Source organism: Pezoporus occidentalis, unplaced genomic scaffold (assembly GCF_034315485.1).
Source record: "Pezoporus occidentalis ecotype Australia unplaced genomic scaffold, CSIRO_AGI_Poc_V1 ctg9, whole genome shotgun sequence".
Classification (NCBI taxonomy): Eukaryota; Metazoa; Chordata; class Aves; order Psittaciformes; family Psittacidae; genus Pezoporus; species Pezoporus occidentalis.
Window position 1 is genome coordinate 101,994 of NW_026916262.1, and position 22,514 is coordinate 124,507.

The following is a 22,514-nucleotide window of genomic DNA, read 5'->3' on the forward strand; positions in this document are numbered from 1 at the left end:
TGCAGTTTAGCTTTAATAATTTCTGGTAATAAAAGTATGGTAAGAATATCATTTCAAGCAACCTGCACTATCATTCATTTTCTTAATTTCTCCCCTCTCTGTATTACATATCTGATGACAAAAGGAATGTTACACTAGTACTTCTTTTGCTGGAAGTTCATTTAATTAGGTGCATGTTTTAATGTACTTGTTTTATAGAGACAGTAACTTACTTAAGGGGCTTATCTCCACTCTGGAGAAAGGCGTGACTTTTTCGTCTTCAGGAAGCAAACACTCATCTAAATTGGACTGTCAGCTTCTTACAGGCTTCTGCTGCTGCTTTGTTTTCAAGCCGTCTCTCTTGAGAGGTGGCTACATTGTTCCAGTCAACATAGGAAAATTCCATTACAGATCTTGCCATTGCCCGAAGTAAAACTGCATCTTCAGGGTTCTCAAATGGTTCTCTGCAAAAAGAACAAAGAAAATGTGCATTTTCTGAATGCTTCTGAACTACTTTGGAGCTAATTTATTACATGCTCCCTGTGTAGAAAGTGAAGTTAGAAGTCATGGTGACCCTAACTGTGAGGATCTGAAAACGTTACATTTTCAGAAGGTTTCCTTCTTTTACCAGATTTAAGAAAGCAAAACAAAATAAGAAAAGGTCAGAATCACAGTATTCTAAGGGGGTAAAAAATCATGCTATTAATTATTTAAAATGCATTTATAGTAGACTTAAAAATGCTATTTTGTTTTCACTGCTTTCTCTCCTCCCCCCCCCCCCAAAGAAAGAAATTGTTGTACACTTTTAATGCTCTGATTCAACAGAAATCATAAAACTAATTTTATTATATCACAGCAATATGATATCCATTAATGCAAATGCACTTTTATTTCACGATGGATCTTTTAACTATCCATGATGCAAATATTATTTCTCCAAGCTCTGAATCCGTGACAGTGAGCTTGTGTTGTTCCTGTATCCTGCTACAGCTTCAGTCTCGGAGAAAAAAAAGTGGCAAATGCACAACATCAGTGCAGAATTGAGAAGGACTCCATGTTAGAGCAAACACTTTTCACTCAGATGATGCAATATTAAAACCCGATCTTATAAGAACTTATTTCTTAAAGATGTACCTGTAGTAACACATAACTAATATAAACCATCTCCACCGAGTGTAACACTCTCTGCCATAACAAAAGCCTAAGCATCTGCTTAAGTAAGATGGAGAGGAAGCTGTATACCCATTCTATCAATAAGGACAGCTAACTCAACTGGAAGCAGGAAACAATTTTTAAACATTAAATAGCTTGACTGTAAAGAGCTGTACTCGAAGTGAACAGCAGTATAAAATTAAATTGTTAAAGAATATCATCCCATGTAGGCTTTATTATTTCCTTTAATAAATGTTTCAGATATTTTCACATGTAAATCTAGAATGTAAACCCAAGCCTGATATCTGAAGTTTTATAAACATAGCATCTAAAATGTCATCACATTAAAATGCAACATTTATGCTGCTTCAATCCAGACACAGAGATGAGTTTTACGTTTATTTCTAGGGTTTTGAAACTGAACAGAATACATGTAACATCAAGTACAGTCTAAAAATGTTTCATTCTGTAAGTCATAATATTTTCCAGAGAGTATGTATGTTGAACAGCCAGTCAGGAGAAAGTTTTCTGGGCCATAATATAGAACAGCTATTCTAATGTTCTAATACTTAAAGCATGCTTTTTCCTGTGTTCAGCATTTGATCTTATAAATAAATAGCATTTTTATATACCCATTTCCAAATGTGCAATACCTTTCGATATTAAATTTCAGACAGCAGTGGGTAGGTTGTCTGATCAGAACAGTATACAGTTGCAACTATGTTACATATGAAGCCCATAAATTTGTTCAAAAGCTCGTTTTTCCTGGCTGTATCCTCTGGTGAGGGTATTTTTTAGGCACAAGAGAAGGAAATTAAATAAAACTTCAGAGATGCAAAAGAAAAAAATCAAAAATTCACTTACTTATTTCTCTGATTTCCAAATTCAGAACCTGTAACAAAAAGTTCAAATGAAGACATTAATGGCTGTACAGCATTTCCATTAGCTGAGGATTATGACTGCTATGACTTTAGGACATCCTACTCCTAAAGTACTTGTTCAAATGAACCAAAACCTAGCAGATGATGTGAAATGTTCAAAATCATATTTAATTAAATTGCTATGGAAACAAGTATCTGTAAGGGGTTTTTTTTTAAGTGTATGTAGTTCTTGTGGTTTATTTCCCATAAACATACATTTCCATGCCTCTTTCCTCTTTTTTGTTGTTGTTGTACTTTCACAGAAAGATGATGACACTGTCTATATACATGAAGCATGGCATGGTAGAGATAAAGACAATTGTATGCCTACGCTGAAAATTACCAGCAAAATAAGCCAATTATTCAATATGATTAAACTATCTTTTTTTTTCCCAGCCTTCTCAAAACTACTGTTAAATCCACTTTTCTCAGGTTTATTATTGTGAGATATAAATTTAAAAAAAAAAAAAGCAGGTATTTTGTTACTGTTCCAGACTTCATCTACACTACTGTTTAAAATGTCAGCCATGCGCAATACTGTTTTCTTATCTTTAAAACGCCATGATAGCAGGTAAGATTGCATGGGATTGCAGGGTTTGTTCTGGCTATCTCCTGTGGTACAAGTCACAAGGTTCCAGGTGGTATTCACCTACTTTCTTGTGCCAGGATCATGCTGTCTTTCAGATCCAAATATTTTAAGAATTTTAAAAATTACTTTATATGCTATTATAAGACACCATTAATATAGTCTCAATCTTGGAAAGCATAAAAAGGAATCTGCTTACAAAACCAGTCAAGAAATGTAAAATTAAAACCACTGTTTAGAAGGAAATAGCTTTCTTCAAGAGATTATTTTACAAAAGCACTAGGGGGCATCAGAACTCTGTGATGCTGGTCACTGAGGCTCAGCCTAGAAGTGTCTCGAGATGCTCTGAACTAAAAAAAAGTAAACACAAGACACACGATGGGAAAAATAATGAAATTTTGTTTGTTCAGCTACCTTCAAAGACAATTCTGTAATTCGAGAGAGTAGAACTCATTTGCTACAATACTCATAGTAGAAGGATTCATTTGCTGCCTGTTGCTGGTACTACTGCTTACTTCCTAAAAGAAATTGGTTGAGTTCCTGATTCATTTGTACTTTATTACTAGAACAAACAACTTTTTATCAGATGAAGGAGAAGAACCTTTTCTAATTCTAGTCACCTAAACATGTATGCTTTTCTTTATGTTAGTATAAATACCTGAGGGCATCATCACTCTTCTGGCTGGCTGAGTGCATCTGCTAGATCCTGCTGTAGTCTCCAGGGGTGTATCTACTCTCTTCCCAAAAGCTATGGACTGCATGACACCAGACCTTTGGTAGTGATAAAGATGAAGTGCCAACTCCCTTTCTCTTTGTGTAACTGCTGTTAAAAGGGACATAAACATTTTATTTCCCTTACCAGCTGAAAAGGCTGGCACTATTCATCTGCATGCAGAAGGCAACTCACTTTTTTTTTTTGTGCAGACTTTTGTAACAATAGCAATGTAAATCTACGTAATTTCACAACAATTCAAAATTGGAACATGGGCTAATACTTCCTAAGGCTTTAGGGTGAAACCCTATCCAATAAAATGAAGTTTCTTCTTTTGAGTGCAGTAGGATCAGAAGTTTTAAGCCAAGAAACTAGAAAGCAAGACTTTTCATACCATTTAAATGAGATCTACTGCAGAAGTCAGTAAAGATTTGGAAGCTTCGTTATAAATAGCAAAAACAAGTCCCGTGTCAAGGCCAGTTCAGTTCCATTGTTTGTTTACAGAGAAAACTGTTGGAGTGCAATTAAAATAAAACCTTCAAATTTTCCTGTTTTGCATTTAATTCAGTAATATTTTTAATTTTTAAGAAAGTTTGAAAGCTCTAAGTCAAGTTGGCGATGTTAATTTCAACGATATAAACTGCATACTAATGCAGTACTTCAGCTATGGAACAGAAGTGAGCTAAAGGTTTAGAACAAATAACTCTGGCAGAAGCATTCTGAATTCAGGGAAGTTCTGAAGTCATGGTGTCTAGGGGACCAATTAGGAAGGAACTGCAGTAGTCATGCCTGGAGGTAACAGAAGCGTGAGCACATGTCTTGAGTAAAGGAGACAGCCAGGACTATGCTGTGGTAATGTTCCACAGATGGGGAAGAAGCTTTGTAATGTTAGAGAAATAGCTCACTAAATAGAAAGTCCAAGGTACAGTCTGATGCAAATTAATGCCACAAGCCTTAATGCAGGACTTATTACAGTATAAGTGTATTTAGAAGGTTAAGTCCAGGAAGTTTTACGGAAGTGTTTCTAGAGCTGTAAATGCAACACACATTTTCCAACACATTAAGCTTCAGTCTTCACTCCCTAGCCAAAAACAATCATTAGTAAAACAGTCTGACAGACATGCTAAGAACAGGTCTAACACATCATCAGATATGCAAGAGACTGATGGAGGTACCAGTGCAAAATGAATGTGGAAGCAAATGGCCACGCGGTCAGATCCAGCAGCTGTGGTCCATCCACCAGCTTTCCTTCACAACAAAGCTACACAATCTGCCAGCACCTGCAGATGTCCTGGGGCTGCCTTGCTCAAGTCCTGCATTCTGACTCTTAGAGACTTGGGAGCAGGCTTTCAGGATGACACTGTTTTTCCTTGCTACTTTCTTATAAGATAGTACTGGGGTAGGAATCAACAGAGCTCTGTTTCTCAGAGCTCTCCAGTAATTTTCAGTCCTCCTGCCAGTCACACAGCTTTCCAAACACCAGAGACAAAAATCACCAAAGACGATTTTCTGGGTCCACTGAGGCATGTTTATGGATTGTCTGATTTATCATCTGGCTGTTCTTAACACATCCCCCCCCCCCCCCTTCTCCCCCTAAAATTTACAGTAGACAAACTGTGAAAGATCTCTTAGTGATTTATGAAGACATACTTGAAAACTTGGTCAGCACGAACTTCACCGAGAAATGTGATATAAATATTTAAACTGTACAGAAACACATAGATAGCTGAGGATATTACCCATATCTAAGTAAACTTGCTCACCAATGTGCATATACCAGTTTGAATGCACAAATGTAGGTACATGTTTCTAAGCACAGGCTTTTATCTTTTACCCAGAACTATACAGACCAAGATACAAGACAAACATGCACAGTTTAAAAAGGCATAAATCAAAAGCATTTGGCAAAGTAAACTGTTTATGCTGTGAAAATCCTATTACCTTGACAAATCTTGCAAAAAACAAATTGGTATTTGTTCTCTAGATCTTTTACTATATCAATAAAAGCATGCAAAAGAACAGGCAAGATTAATTCACCTATTCTTCCAAACTGATTAAAATCAAAAGCAACTGTCAATGCTTTGGGAGAAGAGTAAAGCAATCCTTACACTTCCTGTCAAAGAGCTGTACTGAAGGAAGGAGATGTATCACATAAAGCCAGTAGCCTGGGTCTTGTGCCAGTGGGTTATGGAATAGGTCTGCGAAATGTGTACAGAAAAAAAAACAAGCAACATCAGAAAAACCCAAATCCAGCAAAAGAAAAACAACTAACTTCACAAGGTAGGAAAATTAAAGATCACTCTTAGCCAAAACAATTTGTACAAAACATTATCAAATTGTTCTTACACTGGGTAAACAAAGCACAGTCTCTTTACATATGCAGAATTCCTCAACTAAACATGGACTGCAAGCATTGGCTTACTTCAGAGTATGCAAAGTCCCACAGGCAAGAACTGAGTAGAGGTGCCATCATGTACTTCAAACCTTTGAAGGTGGGTTTTTTTCTATTTTTTTATGATATAGAGACAAAACCACTAAGTGTTTGCCTTTGATTGTCTTACGTATTGTTAGGTGATACCTATTTTAAATAACAGTAGTCTTTTAGGTGTGACAGTTTAAAGATAAGACACAAAATTTGTAAGGGGAGTTATTAAAACCGGGTGAGCCCTAGGTCACCTAAGGCTTCATCATAGCTGATACAAAGTTTTCATGCCACAGACACAATATGCAATGTAAATACCCAGTCTCCTGATGTTTTGAGAGATGAGTTTGAAAAATCAAGAAACTTCAAGAGTAAAATGTTTAAAAGGGCCCAAGTTTCTCAGAACCTGTGTCCTAACTTCCACTGGGACTTGAGGTACGAAGCTCCAAACACCTGTTAGGAACTTCACTAAAATACATTCCCATCACCTGAATAACCAAACCTTTGCAAGGCAGAGACAGGTATCAATCCTGTGCTGCCGCTTTGCCAGATGTGGAACATTAGCCCAGCTGACATGCCAGATCAGTTTGTTTCATAAATGATCTAATGTTGATTAAAATAGAAACTGCTCATTCCCAGATCAGCAAACAAACAAACAAACAAAGTTTGTTGGGTGGGGGATTTTTTTCCTACATGAAAAACATAATAATGCTATTTTTCTTCTTATACAAATGCTGTTTGTCTGAGACAGTAAAAATAATCAGGAGGCTGCCACCTTGAGATCAGAGCAGGGAATGAAAAATCTTAATTAATAATTTTGACTTCTACCAAGGTCTGCACTGGTCTGGTTTTCTCTTTTTGAGGAGAGGCTGTGACTCATATTCACTCTAGGGTAAAAAATCCTGTTATAGGTAAATTTAGCAGTTTGGGAGAGAAAGATGATACTACAGAAGCATGTAAGAGGTACCAGAAGAAAGAAAAATGTCTGTAAACATTCCACACAGACTTGTAAACTACAAGGTATTATTTCATGTTCTTCAGGGTAAGTATGACTTCTGAAGAGGGCTTAGTGCTTGATGGCATTTAGCAGTTATTTTGAGGGTGCAGTAAGGCTGGAATGGGCAGTTGGTATCTCCTCCACAGAAAACACCTGCTCATGTTTCAGAGAACTTCACATATTTTAATTCTTTACCAGACTTTTCAAAAATCACTGTACTTAGAAGTAGTGAGAGACCCACAAGGTGGCAGCAAAAGAAAGTTAATTTTTACCCAACAAAGTAATACAAACCTATTTTTTTCTAGAAAGTGTTGATCAGAAAGAATATTAGGCATATATGTGATAGTCTGTCCTTGAGTCAAGAAAGTATGTGATAGCACTCCAGAGAGGAAAATGTTTCCCAAAGCAGGTATGTTTGGTAGAGGGATGGAATGAAGATTCAAGATTTTTCCAAGGCACAAACCGGGGTTGATACCAAGTACTTCTGAACCTGGATTATACATAAAGCATGATTTGTAGGTTTATTTTGGAGTATCTGATTTTTTTCTACTGCTTGTTCTTATAATAAATCCAAGCATTGTACATATCAAGTCAGTCTTACTTTACAAAACACCTGGGATCAATTCTTGGCTCTGCTATCTACTTTCTTGTCAAGGTCATGAAATTTTACTTCCACACATAAGGTATAATGTTTTCTTCCTCCACAGTTCTGCCTGTTTTCTCTGTTTGGAGTGTAGGAAAACAGTGTGCCTATCCCACAAGGGGCAGAAAGGAACTACTGCGGTAGAAAAACAGTAAAGAACAAAAAGTTTTCTGAGGTCTAGCAGCAAGATGTTATCAGCTGTGGGTAATAAATCACTTGAGGCAATTTACAGAGTACATAACAAAACTCTTGGATTCCAAAAGGGGGATGTGAGCACAGGGTGAGCCCATAAAGAAACCCTCCCTATCTCCCAAAAGGCTGCAGTTGTGAGCATTCCATCCAGTAAATCTTTAGAAGCTGAGTGTCTTCCCTAAATGCTTGATGAAGAATGGTATCCTGCTACAAATCCCGTGCAGGGCAGTGCCTAAAGTCACAAGAGAGCCTTAAGGAAGAGAAATGCAACATTTTAGCAGCTGGATGCTACTTCTGAAGTGAACAATAACAGTGTATTAGACAGCTCCATTTTAATAGTTCTAATGTCCCCAAGAGCTACAAAAGAATAAACTGTATTATGCAAGCAGGAGCTCTGCTGAAGGCCAGCAAGTGCTTTTTTTGCTTTATCGCAATGTCCAGCAGTAAAAAAAAAAAACAAACCACTCACAACAGTGAGAACTCTTCCATCCTCAAAACAGTTTTTATTCTACAGAGATGATATATGGGTGCAGCTGTTTTCAAAGGCACACAGTGCAAGTTCTGTACCCATTTCACGCTTAATATTGCAAGTAAGCATATTAATGATACAGTGATATGCTACATAGCATACGATTTAAAATTTATCTTGTTAATTTACTGCTGTAATTTGCTTCAAATATGAAAGCACATTTTATTAAACCAATAGAGTCCTGCTAATTTGAGAACTCATTATTATGAAATCTCTTTGAAACAAACACATTGACAGGTTTTTTTCCTGACTATAAAGGTCAGAAGGAAGGGCTGTAAAGTTAATACTATGTGTTTACTCTCAGATCTTTAAACAAAAGAACCATTTCTATTTTTTTTTTTTTTTTTTAAATCAGAGTAGACTGGTACATTCTATGTACTGTTTGATAGTTCTCAAACACTTGCTTTTCTATGGTGGTGACCAGTCCAATGTGCCTTTGTAACTGCCATTCACAGTAACTTGGTGGCACTTTATCTCCTATTTGTCTTTATTTCCCACAAATGGTTGCAACGAATATGACAAACTCCCTGTTACTTGTTGAAGCTCCCTATTAATTTGTAGGGCTATAACATTAAATCCAAGTGACTGCACCATTCATACATGGATGTCTGTCCAAACTTCCCCATATCACTTCAAACAACTGCGTTCTCAAATAGACCAAGTTTACTTTTCAAGCCATATTTTCCTTTCCTGCAATCAGACATTCAGTTTTCTGAATGCATAAGGAGGTATGGCTTCATGACATTCACCTCCGTTAACTGCATCACTAAACTTGCCTCCCGTTTTCTCAAAGTATTGAGCATTTGACATGACCTATGATGACATTCTTTCAGGAACCATGGAAAAAGACTGCTTACATTTTCACTTTCAATAGGTTTACAGCATATAATCCTACTTTCCCTGGAGGCTCCTTCTTATGATGTAATTTAGCAGAGCCAACACTCTCTTGTATAACTTCATTTGAAACTTCAGACACTATGCTATTTTTATTTCCAGCCTGTATGCTACTTAACAGATACTGTTATACTTACAGTATATATCTAAATATATAATAATATCTAAAGTGTATTTATTCTTAGACTCTAGAAATCCCCAATCTGCCAAAAAGATGCAGAGAGTAAGTGCTGTGAGCAACAGAATTAATGAGACAGAAGTTTGGGTTCTATAACCTATCGTGAATACTCTCAACAGTAATAACACCCATTTCTCAACTCCACCTCTATGATCATCTCATGCTCCCATTTGCTCTGACTAAAAGGCAGCACTAAACTGCTTTGACTGCCTCCAAGCTACTCATCCAGCAGACTGGCTAGCCAGCAGCCAAAAGGAGTTAACTTCTGAACTCATTTGGCAGCTTTTTCTTAGTTGAGGTACACTCTGTGGAATTTTCATGTCTTACAGATAGATCTCTTCTGTCAAATTTGGCTAAAAATGATAATTAGCTTCAAAAGCTATTGGCAAATGATGCAGAAACAGAGAAGAAACATCCTGATTAAGAAACACTAAAAAACTACTGCTCACTGTTCTGCAAAATAAAAACAAGGTATTGCTCAGGGTCTGCAAGTTTATCATTCCTTTCAACCCCTTCACTGTTTTGCCAAGGTTTTTTAACTGGTTGTTGTGAAGAAACAGAACCTGTAATACACATAAATGTTTCAGAGCACCTGAAATAAGATGAAAAATAATGAATTATTCTCACCATACCTGACTGCCTTTATTAGATAACTATTTTGTTATGCTGCACACTGAATTTTATATTCTAGTTATCAATCTATGCAGGCCTTCTGGTAACAACTTGAATGAGTTAGTTATTATTGGAGATTTCAATATTGCTTTCATCTTCCTAGTCACATCCTTCAAGCATATGCCACACTTTTTTCACTCTGATTCCTTCCATTGGTACCCATCACTCTTGCCTCAACAAATCAGCATCAACTGTTTCTTCTCTTCTGCTTCCCTTCTATACCCCAGTAACCTTTCATTAATTCATTACTTCCTTTTATCCTGACCTAATATTACCTTTGCCTCACAAACAATAGTATATACCTAATACTACCTTTGCCCACAAGCAATAGTAAATTCCTTATAAAATAGTTTAATTTCAAATCATTATTAATTTATTTTAAAGTCACTAAAAAATTTTGTTGTGGCTGACACAGACTATGTGTTCACATCCTCACACCACATCAGGCTGAAAAGCATTTCCCATCCATATTTCTCTACCAATGATACTTTCTCTTCTGTTTGCCACATTTTGTTATTTTCTGTATTGTCTCTGCTGTTCATGTTTCTTTCAAACATTTGTTTTCCTCAAAATGTCACAGAAACTAATCAACATCATTTCTCACCCTGAGATGAGAAAGATGCCAGACATAGTGAAAGCATTCTACACATCTGAAAGTGTAACAAAGCAGCAGGGTGACAAAGAAATGGGAACAAACTAAGTGATACACTGTTTTTAACCCATAACAGCATTTCTTTTCCCAGGGAAAGTGAGTCCCATGTACTCAGCAGTTAGCAGAAATCCTGCTCAGAACACAAGAGGAGAAGATTGGCATCTGGGGACACAAACCTGAAAGGAGAACTGCTTTGTAGGTGTGGTATGGATTGCGAAGCCATAGGGCCAGAGGAGCCAAGTACATCAATGTACATTTCTTAATATTTTTCATATTAGTGTATCTTGAGAAAGTTGCCTTTTTTCCACTCCTGTCCTCAGATAAACTTAGTACTCACTCATATTCAGTAAGTCTTGCTTTAAATCAAACTGTGCATCTGCTGAGGCTGGAACGATCTCCAATGGTCCAGCTGGAGTTTTGCGCTTAATTGTGTATGTAACACTCTGAGCTTGCCAGTGTACCCTCAGTAACAAATTGCCTACTAACCAGAGAATACTAGCGAGCTGTCAAGTCATCCTCTTCGTCATTCTTTAAATAAATTCTTGATTTTCACTAGAATAATTATAATGATCTTTATTTGACAAATTTCAATTGACATAATAAAACTTTCCTTGTGGACTTTAATACATCACAAGACTAGAGCGAGTGTTTCAGAAAGAATTAGCAGGATTGATAAAAATTAGCCTCATATGATCAGCCTAAAAGGATCTGCTTCTTTTCTCACTGTGAAGCCTAGCCTCTGGTTGCCCATGTGTTTTTTGTTTTCAACAAACCCTCCAGGTACAAAGGGGGAATGGCCACAATTATCCTGCATTTGAAAAATAAAAATCTGTCAAGACTAAACCCTACAAATTTGAGATGCTGTATTTTTATTTTCCTGTATTTATGAAAATCAGATTATCCCATGCTGCTACTTTGTTAAACTGGTTATTTGGCTTCCTCAAATAACTCATAAAAACAAACCCTGCAAATACGCACATGTAACCAAAAAATACAGTACTGCAAGTAGCAAAGACAGGGAGATGAATGTTGACAGGACATACAGAGCTCTTACAGAGCTACTAATTCTCCTGTGTACCTCTGAATACTGTTTTTCAGGTAGCAAAACCAAAATTTCCTCATATTCTTTGTCACTGCTGTTCCATACCTAGTCTACAGGTTTATGTTTTAATTGGTGTTACTCCCTCTCTAGTAACAGTCTCACCTTGACGATCTCCAAGCCTTGATCTGTTGTTTTTTTTCTGGTATTAAGGCATTTAATTTGCCCCAGGTAGAGCTTAATTCCTCTAACATTTAAAAAGAGCCTGTACCTTTCTAGGTGCCTTCCAGACTTTGCATGTCTTTCTTACAAACTTATCTGTTTTGGCCTGCAGCACTCTTTTCCTACCTACTGCTAAGTTAATCAATTTTCCTAGGATGACAGCTTTCTGTGTCCAAAAGTACATTTTTTCATGTCCCTTTAACAGTAGTAGTTTTAAAATAGAAGCCCATTCCCTCCTGTTTGATTGACTTTAATTATAATTTTTTTTTTCATTTTTTTTTCATTTTCTTGTTTCAGCCAGCAGAAAATTATGTCAAACCAACAGTTAAAGAGGCATGATCTGATACAGAGATTGGCTGAGGTTCAAGGTTTAAATAAACTGGTATAGAATAAAAGTAATTCACTTCTCTCCAATCATCAAAGAAGCCAGCTTGCACCATCTTTCTCAAAATAGTTTCATGGGAAGACAGATCACTTCTGTATCTGCCATCTGAACATTTCTTTTTATGCCATACCAAAAAAATAATTCAAAGCCAGGGAGGGCACACATAAAGGTGTTTAAAATCAGAAAATGGGATAGGCTTAATTCAGTCTTGCATATGCTTGCATTGTTTAGAATTTACTTATTAATTAAACTTCCCCCTTAGATTTTATGTATATTTTCTTCTTTTTAAAATACATATTTTACTAATTTTGACAGTAGCTATCCAATTTACATTTTCTTTTTGGAAAGCATCAAATACTTTGTGTAAATCAGAAGATGTGCTAAGGAATTTACAGTTACTAGTGGACACATTTAGATTTTTCAAGACCACCTGATTTCCACTAAACCCAAACTAGACGACACCAAAATCCTTTGCCACCTTATTTTATTATTCATAGGACCTAGAAATCTTGAAAGCCTTGTCCCTGAATTACTAAACTACATTAGTTCTTTATATATGATATCAAATGTACAAACAGCAAATGCAGTTGTGAGGCTTCAGACAGGTATGTAACACCATATGCAATTATGCCCTGGCCAGAAATTCAAAGTATGTTTTCCAAAAACTTTGAAGTCTGCCCTGTCATGTATCCATCTTTCCGTGGTAGCCTCTCCTCATGCTCATCCTACAACATACACCTCTATCAACCTAGATCACCCACAGGTTCATGAAAGCTTTGCCTTCTTTCAGTTACCATGGTTTCTTCTCCTCATCTGCTCTAAATCTTAAGCTGTTTCTTAAAGCTCCCAGAGGAGATCAGTTCTCTGATCAGGACTGCCAGCCCCAAACAAGTGTTCGCATACTCACTTTATGTTGCCCTGCCCTTCCTTCAATTCTTAGTAGTAAGAATGTGGCAATTTCAAAGGTGCTACCAATGAGTTTTACTGTTGCAGTAACAACTTTCTTTAGGGAGGTCAGAAATTTGGCAGTTCTTAGACTGGGCAGGTCCTGTGTTTTTTCATTTGCCTTCTTGATACTCTTTCCACCCAGCCTTATGAGCCAGTTCAAACAGGCATAGATCAGCCCATTAAGCCTCACTCCTCTGCTCCCTGTGGTAGAAGCTCATGCACAACCCTGTGAACTTACAGACCCTCAAGCAATTCTGGGATTGTCTATCTAGGGCTGAGGCAGTTAACTATTTCACTGTGAGTATAGCTCTGCTGCATATGTCAGCAGCATATCTTCACCACTTCTTCCTTCACAACATGATATTTCACATACAGATGATGTTCAGAGATTCTCTGATACAAAAAGCACTATGAAAAGTTACCATTTACTGTGTGCTTTTCTTCTAGTAAAAGCCAAACTTAAAAACATGTTTTACTTTCTGTCCATCCAGCTACAATACTAAGACATCCACAGTCCTCTTAAAGCCACAGCTCTTCAGATGTTTTTCTACTGCCTAACAGTACACAGTACATTTGTCAGCATAATACACTGCATAATTGTAGACTCATTACAACATATACACATTCAGTGTCTAAATTAATATGCACACCAAAATTAATATATGCATCACAGCACCTTGAAAACTGTAACACAGAGAAATAAAGAGATATTAAATCCATGGTCTCTATTTTAAATTGATCAAAATACTCCAACAATTATGTTACACTAACTTTCCTCTCCTGTGGAGAATCGTAGTTCACAGACATGAAGTGAAAAAATAATGTATATTGACTGGAGAACGGTTTTCTCACTCAGGTCAGCCAACCCAGCACAGGTGATCAGGGAGAAAACTGCTTACAGCTGCATACAGCTGCAACTTCATTTTATGCAAGTTCACTTCATGCACATGACTTTTCAAAATTATGCATCCAGAAAACTCGTTTGTGCATTTTATAGTGAAAAATGTAGACACAACTTTGATTTTCAGAGTATGTTACTGGTGTGCTGTATTTTGTAAAAGGAATGAAACCTAGTCACATAAGGATTATGGAACTCTGTTACTAGTGGTTGACAGAAAGTAAAACATCTATCAGAAAACAACGGCTTTATTACACAAGTTTTTATGCCCAACATAATTGAGATCACTATTCACAGAATCATAGAATAGTTTGGGCTGGAAAGCACCTTAAGATCATCTAGTTCCAACCTCCCTGCCATGGGCAGGGTCACCTCACACCAAACCATGTCATCCAAGGCTCTCTCCAACCTGGCCTTGAACACTGCCAGGGATGGAGCATTCACAGCTTCCTTGGGCAACCCATTTCAGTGCCTCACCACCCTCACAGTAAAGAACTTCTTCATTATATCCAATCTGAACTTACGATTTAAAACACAAAATTGATACTTTACAAACACAAAACGGCTTGGAAGCATGATGGCCATGTCTAGAGGGTCCTGTATGGCCTGCACCATGACATCAGCATGTTCTGGGCACACTGAATATACCTAAAATAACTGTGGGTGAGCTTGGAAATGTGCTGAACCTGTGCTACTTCATGAACAGAGGGAAGAAGTAGTTGGGATTCAGTTTCTTATTCCACAGAGTTGATGTTGGGACAGTGGCCATTTGCTCGGTATGACCAGCAGCCTGACTGCAGTTGTCAGGTACATGGGAGAAATGGCTGTATTTTAATTTCTACCCAGGCGAAAAACTGCAGACGGAACAGTAAGTCCTATCTGGATAACAGTATCTGTGCAACAGCCCCATGTGTGTTGAAGTTCGTCTCTCGGACTGCGGAAGGCACAGGGCGGCCAGCCTCACCAATGGGGAACGCACACCTCTTCTCTGAAGAGAACAGAAATCCCTGGTACTGCGTTAGACAGCCACGGAGACTGCACCCCACAGTTCTATTTCTCAGACTCCGTTATTCAAGATCCCACCCTCTCCCCACCCTGGCAGCCCCCTTCCCAGTCAGCCCCAGCCCTCCACCACAGCACCCCGCGGCCCCAGGCGCCGACAGTATTCGCAGCCGCTCCTGCAGGTGCGCGGCTTCCCCCGGCCAAGTCCTCCCCAGGCAGAGCCGGCTGCCTCTGCCGGAGGAGCCCCGGGGCGGCCCCGCTGCCACGGCGAGCGGGAGAGTCGAGCTCCTCCCTCCCCCGGCAGCACCCCTACACGCCCTTCTCCTCGCCCAGCAGCTAGCTCCCGCTTACCCGGCGCCCTCCGCACAGCGAGGGGGCGAAGCTGGCACCGCCCACCTGTGGGGCCGGGCCTGGGGCTCTGCGAGGGCGGGCGGAGAGGCGGGGGGCCAGGGACTGCACTCAGCAGCGGCCTCGCCCCGCCCCGTCCCGGCTGCGGCTCTGGTAGCTGTGCTTACCTGCCCGCCTCCGCTGGCAGTCGCCACCATTTTAGGATCCCGTTTCTTGTTAGGGGTGGCCGAGGGCTGTCTGGCCTGGCGTGATGGGGACGGTGTCGAGCCAGCGCTAACTTAGAAACAGCGGCACCGCTTTAACACGGAACCGGCAGCCCGAGCCTGCGCCTTAAATCACCACAGAACTTCGTGCTGGCGGAAGGGGGTGGATGGCAGGCTAGGGGTGCGGCCCTGCGGGAGAGCCGGGCGCGGGCACGGCTGAGGGCGGGGGGAAGTCTGCTGGGGGTGTGCTCGATCACGGTCCTGAGAAAACGTGTGTGCCTTTTTTCCCCCTCTACAGAGCTACATCCCTGATTGCGTCTGGGGTTTGTGTTTGGTTTTTGTTTGTTTTCAAAGCACAAATCCTGTGTGTATGTATATATATATATTCTATGTGCATATATACGAATGTCACTTACAAAGAAAACACTTGTGATTTTAATTTACAGCTAATCCACACCGTATGTATCCCTTATTTGCAACTTGCAAATCACCTTGGTGCCAGAGAAAATGCCTTCCGTGCCCACTTCTGGAACAGGCCTGTCGCTGCAACAGCGCGTTTGATTGTAAAGTAACACAGAATGTTTTATGACATCCACATGTGCAAGCAACTGTTGCCATGTTGTTATTTTTATAACCGTTTTACTGCATAGCACAAGCTGAAAACCAGAAAAAGGCATTTCCATTGTTTGTGTATGCGTGTGTGCACTTATGGGCATGTAGAACAATAGAAAATGTTTGATCAAGCTACAACAAAAATATGTCTGAAAACTTGGAGCTTTATTTAGAATTTAATTTACAGAGAGCACTTGAGTTAGCAGAAATAGTCACTGTAAATTATGTGCAACTGATATACAAAGAACAAGAGTTGTGTCTGCAAATATATGAATAAGCTGCCCCTCATGGAATTAATTACGTGCATGCCTTTGCTTGTTCAGACCACTGAAACTAGATGTGGTGTGTATGATGGAGGAATGGGGCTACAGCACAAGTATTATATTGCAAATACCTAATTTTCAGAGAAAAAAAAAATGTGTGGGTGGCTTCCATTTCAGCTAGGTAGCTTTAAAAAAACAGAAACCTCAAATAAGACAGACATTTTAAAAGTATAAAACTGACAACAGAGATGTGTTTAATCACTTATTTTTAGCTTCTAAAAATATCTCTAGGGTATTAAAAAACATAAAGGAAATGTACTGGCGAAGGAAAAACTGGTACACAGATCAGTGTTTGTTGCATTTTGTGTTAAAGTTCTGAGTTTTCAATGAGAACGGTAAAGCTGCCACTTCAGAATTGTGAAAGGTGAGATAAAGTCAACTTCCATTATAAAATTATCAGCTATTCCAAATAACATGATAGAACAAGCAAATTTAGTAATCTAAAGTATGGTGAGAGGGGAGACCTTTAGAAGATATTTTGATTCTTTCCAACACAAAGGTGTGACTTACATGGGTTGAGGTTTGTTTTGGGCTTTTGCGGTGCTTGCCTTCATGAGTTAACTGGTAGCTATGGACTTGGTCTGGATGCCTAAATAGAGACTGTTTAAACTTCAGTAAAATTCATCTCTTTTTCTTTCTTGCATTTGCAATTGGCATTTAAAATCCACACCAAGTTTAAAGGAACTTGGACAGAAAATTAGTATTTTTGTATTCAGACTGAACTGACACCATATTTTGCACTGGTTTGGTGTTGTCCTTTTCCTGAATACATAACCTATCACCTGTTTAATCCTGTTCCTGGGTTGCTGTGCATAAATGAATGATCACTTATCCTTTGGGATATTCAGAATAATGACTATAATTTCAACAACAATAATAATAATAATATTTCTGAATCTACTAGTAAGATTTTTGCTTCATGCAGTGTCCCAAATATTTTAAGTAAAATCTATTTTCACATAGATAACTTAAACTTTGCAGTCTTCTTGGCCCTTATTTAATGCTGAGTGTGTTTCAATGCATCTCCCTGGCAAGGCTTGCATTTTTGCAGTATATTTAGTGTAAAAAGAAAAAGATTGAGCAGGAAAAATAAAATAGTAAGATTGCAGTCACCATTTTTTCTAAGAAATGGATACGATATACACCATTACAGTATGGTACTTGCACAGTTCGTTCGTTTACTATCTTATGCAGTTAAAATACTTTCAAAGGTTCTGTACTGTATGGCTTTTTCACAAAAGGTATTTTTAAAAACTGCATCTTCATTTTATAGAATCAACTGTTTCATGTTGGAAGGGATCTCTGGAGGTCATCTGGTCCAACCCCCCAAGAAAGCAGAATTATTTTCCATATCACAAGTTTGTACAGTTCTGCATACACATACTTACAGAACCCATCAAAAAATAAAAGAATTACGTGGGACAAACTTAAAATTGCCAGTGTTATACTAATGCTACATAAAAGCTAGTAAAATTAACTTGCTTTTCAGGTTGAAAGTAAATTTCACTTGGGAAGAAGTGAACTAAATGCAAAATATAGTAGATCAATGCGTATTTCCTTTTTTCTTCTTGTTACCGGAAATATTTTATCAGTGTTTATCAGAACCCCGAGGAAAGATCAGCAGGATATCCCACCTGCATTCCAGCTACTGCTCCACAAGGGCAGGTCTTCTGTAGGTCCAGTAGCTGCAAGCCCTGTGCAGATGTTTCAAATACTCTGTGCTGTCTAAAGCATTCAGGCATTTGACTTGCTTCTCTGACTCATACTATTAATCTTGCTGATGGCACTGGCAACATCCCAGTGACGTTAACAAGTTCAGGAGCAGAATTTTGGGAGATTTTTTATTCTTCCAGTAAATAATACAAGCTTGACCCTGTATTTAAACAGTTCAGACTATTTTTGATTTGAAGCTAATGATTACCTTGAATGGTTAGACTACTGCCTGGGAAACAAGAGATTTGAATTCTTTAGTCTTTCTAGTATTATGTGTAATATAAATGACACAATGTTACAGAATAGTAAATATCAGGGAAGAAAGCAAAACAGCCTGCATGCAGCCTATGGCAAACTTGTCTCAGCAGACTGCATCATATGGATGGCCTAGCTCATTCAAATCCAGCTTCAGTCTGACTTGACAGCTAAATACTACCCTGGAGAACAAAGACCACCAGTATCACAGATGTGATAGGCCTGGTGGAGAAGAGTTCCAACAGATGTATAAATGCTCTGTCTTACCTTCCTATCAGCACAATCTGTTTCATTTATTTCAGCATTCTCTGGCCATTCTGTGTGCTGGAGTATTCTTGCAGTTAAGCTTCCAAGTCTGATTGACAGCCAGAAAAGAAATTCTTGTCTGCTGCAGTGCTTTATGAGTATGTAAACAACATTATGTCCCTGCCCATGGCAGGGAGTTGGAACTAGATCATATTTAAGGTCCCTTCCAACCCAAACCATGATATATGTTAAACGATCCTGTTACTCTAGTCTTACAAATTTACATCCCAATGTTTCAAAATGTTGTATGTGCACTTCCACAACGGTTTGTATCTATCCTAACATATATATACATGCACACATATATATATCTCCATTGCTACGATCACATATGCTTTCCAGAACATGATAACTGGAATTTATGTGCAAGTTTGGAATGCCTGAGGCTTCATGGAAGGATGCTTTAATAGAGAAGTTATTTATAAAAGTGTTGCTGTTAGTCACATAAGTAAAACTTCTGTATTCAGTACTTGAAATCAAGTTATTAACATTGTTTGTATTTTTCTGAAAAACATTATGCATGTTTAAAACTTCTAATAGTGCTTCCTAACAAAATTGACCACCTTAGCCTTTAAGTAATAGTTTCTAAAAAGATAATGGTTGCAGAGTTCGCTACATGTAGAAGTCAATACTGTTCTTACTGATGTCTGATGGAAATGTGCCTATTAATTCAGAGACTACTTTGTCACTGGGCTGCCACTGTCCATAAACTCCAGATATAGACAAAAGCCATAAACTTTTCGGTTTCAAATACTTTTTTAATTGTTATGGCTGCCAGAGTAATTTTCAGATGCAAACTTTCAGTGTTCTGTCTTAATATGTTGACAATGAGGTTCTGTTTATGTGGTGCAAGACTGTGCCATGCAGAGATGCACAAAAGCAGGTCTAAATTAATTCCCTTGGTTATTGGAAGGTCTGTATCTGTTGCTGGCCCCTAATACCATCTGTGGACTATGAGGGTTCAGGCAACGTATTCAGAGAGCATAGGCATTCCCAGTAACAAGTACAGTAGTTCAATTGTTCAGTTAATGACATGAAGATATAACATGGCAAATAGATGCCCTGTAGTGATTTCATACTGTAATACTAAATACATGCAAATGATTAGATGCAAATACAGAATAAAACTAGTCTGAAGAAGAGTTTGAATTTATACATGTAAGACTTACATGTACATTGATTCAAGGGTAAAGGAATGTAATCACAATGCCAGAACTCTTAAAATTATTATCTTAATCAAACAAAAAGCCTTAATTTATATAATACTGATCATGTATCTTAATCTAAATATGGGACACATTATAGTTATTGGCTGCCTGGCACTGAAAGTGTTTCTTCATGCATTCTGTCTTGGGAAAAACCCTGACTCCTCTGTCTCACCGATTTGATCTTTTGGTATCCTGTAACTTCTGTTTAGTCTATCAAAGCTCTACTGACCTAAGCTGTATGAATTAATTACTTATACACTATTTACTACTAGTATTCTTATTCTCTAATTATTAGCATATACTTGGTACTGTACCTTAGCTAAAGGTACTAGCAAGTAGCTAAAGCTAGTAAAAGGTTTGACTGGTATTTGGACACTGCAGCAGTGTATCAAAGGCAGTTACTTACTGGTTTAATTCTCAGTTGTCCCAAATCTGTGTACATGGCAACAGCCACCATTACAGTATTGTCCTGCTCAGAAAATAGGATCTGGGCCTGGAACAGACCTTCTAGATAAAGTCCACTATTTTCCTCCTATGTTCATATAATCACATTCATAATTTGTTACTTTATTGTTAATTAGCAGAATGAAAATAGCATAATTATGTTTCACAACTGTTCAATTCTGTTTATTCTTTCTTGCCTACATGAGAAAAATGGTGCAGGGAGCATTGACTGATGAAGGGATGGAAAAGGTGCTTGAAAAGCAGCTTCATGAGCTGCAAGATTCTCAAAAACTACATAGTTGATATTGACTTCAGAGTTTTTTCTAGAGCTGTCAGACATGATGATTTTGCTGTCATTGTCATGTAGGAATGGTTTAATAAATCTCGATTAAAGTTTTCTGAAGCCCATGTTCTAATTTTTCACAGTATTTGCTTGCAATGGTATGTGTAGGCATGGTATATATACCGATGTGTGTTGGTGTTATTTAGGCCCATGACTAACAAAGATATTTGTTCAAGTTCACAAAACTCTACAGGGGAGAAAAATACTTCAAAGTATGTCTGTAAAAGTGGTAGGGAACTCGAACAAGTAGCAGTCATTGTAGCAGAGCACAATTAGAATCCAGTATGAACTCTGGATGTGTCAAACACAGAGGAATTACTCAAACTACAGGAATTTAAAAGAGCTTTTAGACAACTACTTGGACTTCTAGTCCAAGTACTAGTACACTAGTAGCTTTGAGAATTTGGCTTTTATGCCTGTCAGGCTGATTTTGTGATTTCTTATTACAAAGATGTGCACGGGTATAAAAATCACGTGGGTAAAGCCCACTTCACTTCTACAGAAATATCTGTGTTTTAAAAAGTGATAGATATGTAAGTATCAGCAGACTTTTAGAGTCTTTTTAGAGTCATTGTCATCTTACAGAGCTTTTCTACCTTCATACAGTTTGGTGTATGAACACTGTTTTAATCCATAATACAGCTTTCTCCTCTTCTAAATACACTTGATAATTGCTCCAACATCACGGTATGGTAACTTTTGGCAAGTCTTTGGGATTCTGTGTTAGCAAAGAGTAGTACTTCGTGACTGTGCAATCTAAGCACCAGCTGAAGTATTTTCAATCCATTTACTGTATTTGTATTTCCCCAGGCTCCCACTAGTTTGATTCCTTCTCAGACAAATGTTTCCAGTACTTGCAGGTGTTGGAGCTACCTGATTGTTTGCCTTGAGGGAACAGAAGATTTGCTGTAAGTTAAAGGTTATTGATACAAGGAAGCTCCCTGTTTTGTGTGTCCACTCACTGATGAGTGCAAATAGCTTTTCATTCAAAGGTGTATACTCATGCAATAAAAAAAAAATTCTAGGCACACACACATACATACATAGACAGTTTTGTTATTTTAGTTCATTCAAGGTGATACAAAGTTTTTCACCTAAAAATATTACTCAAATATACTGTTTTGTTAAAGCTAAACATTTTTAGGAAGTTCTAGTGATTCAGGAAACTTACATAACTGCAGAAGGGAAAGGAGAATTGTAAGATCTGAACTTCTGGATTTAAAAAATACTACTTTGAAACAAAGCATTTCACATAAATGTTTAAGATTTTCTGATCAAGAAGGACATAGTTCAGATGCTTCAAATACTTTTGCAAAATGGAGAGGATGCCTTCTACTTATTTCTTTGTTTCCTTGCTATCTTTTAATAGTGACATAAGTTTATTGCTTGTTGTGCTTCTGGTGTCCAAGACCATCACCATTTTATCACGCAGTTCAGAAAGCAGCTGGTGTTTATTTGCCTTCCAGTTAGTCTACCTCATGATTATTTTCCCTGGTTACAAAAAAAAAAAAATAAAAAAAAATCATAGATTAATGTGGAATTATATACGTATATAATACATATGTATTTTATATAGCTATTATATTTAGTATTGATCCAGTTTAGCTGTGTAAGATATATATAAAACCCACCCTGGTTATACTAGTCCCCATAGTCCAGAAGAAATTAGTATATCTAGAAGGATAACCTTAATCCTTGATTTACCCGGTTTTTAAATCTAAGCAAAGAACATACGCT

General features: G+C 37.9%; 1 protein-coding gene across 1 annotated transcript; it reads right to left on the reverse strand.

Moving 5' to 3' along the window:
• Positions 1 to 141: 141 nt before the first annotated feature.
• LRRC72 (leucine rich repeat containing 72) lies at positions 142 to 21,280 on the reverse strand. Its single transcript, XM_062605013.1, has 4 exons — positions 16,065 to 21,280; positions 3,296 to 3,460; positions 1,996 to 2,023; positions 142 to 443 (listed from the first exon to the last, which is right to left on the reverse strand). The coding sequence occupies exons 1-4, from the start codon at positions 16,189 to 16,191 to the stop codon at positions 275 to 277; spliced, it is 489 nt and encodes a 162-aa protein (XP_062460997.1). The 5' UTR covers positions 16,192 to 21,280; the 3' UTR covers positions 142 to 274.
• Positions 21,281 to 22,514: the final 1,234 nt, after the last annotated feature.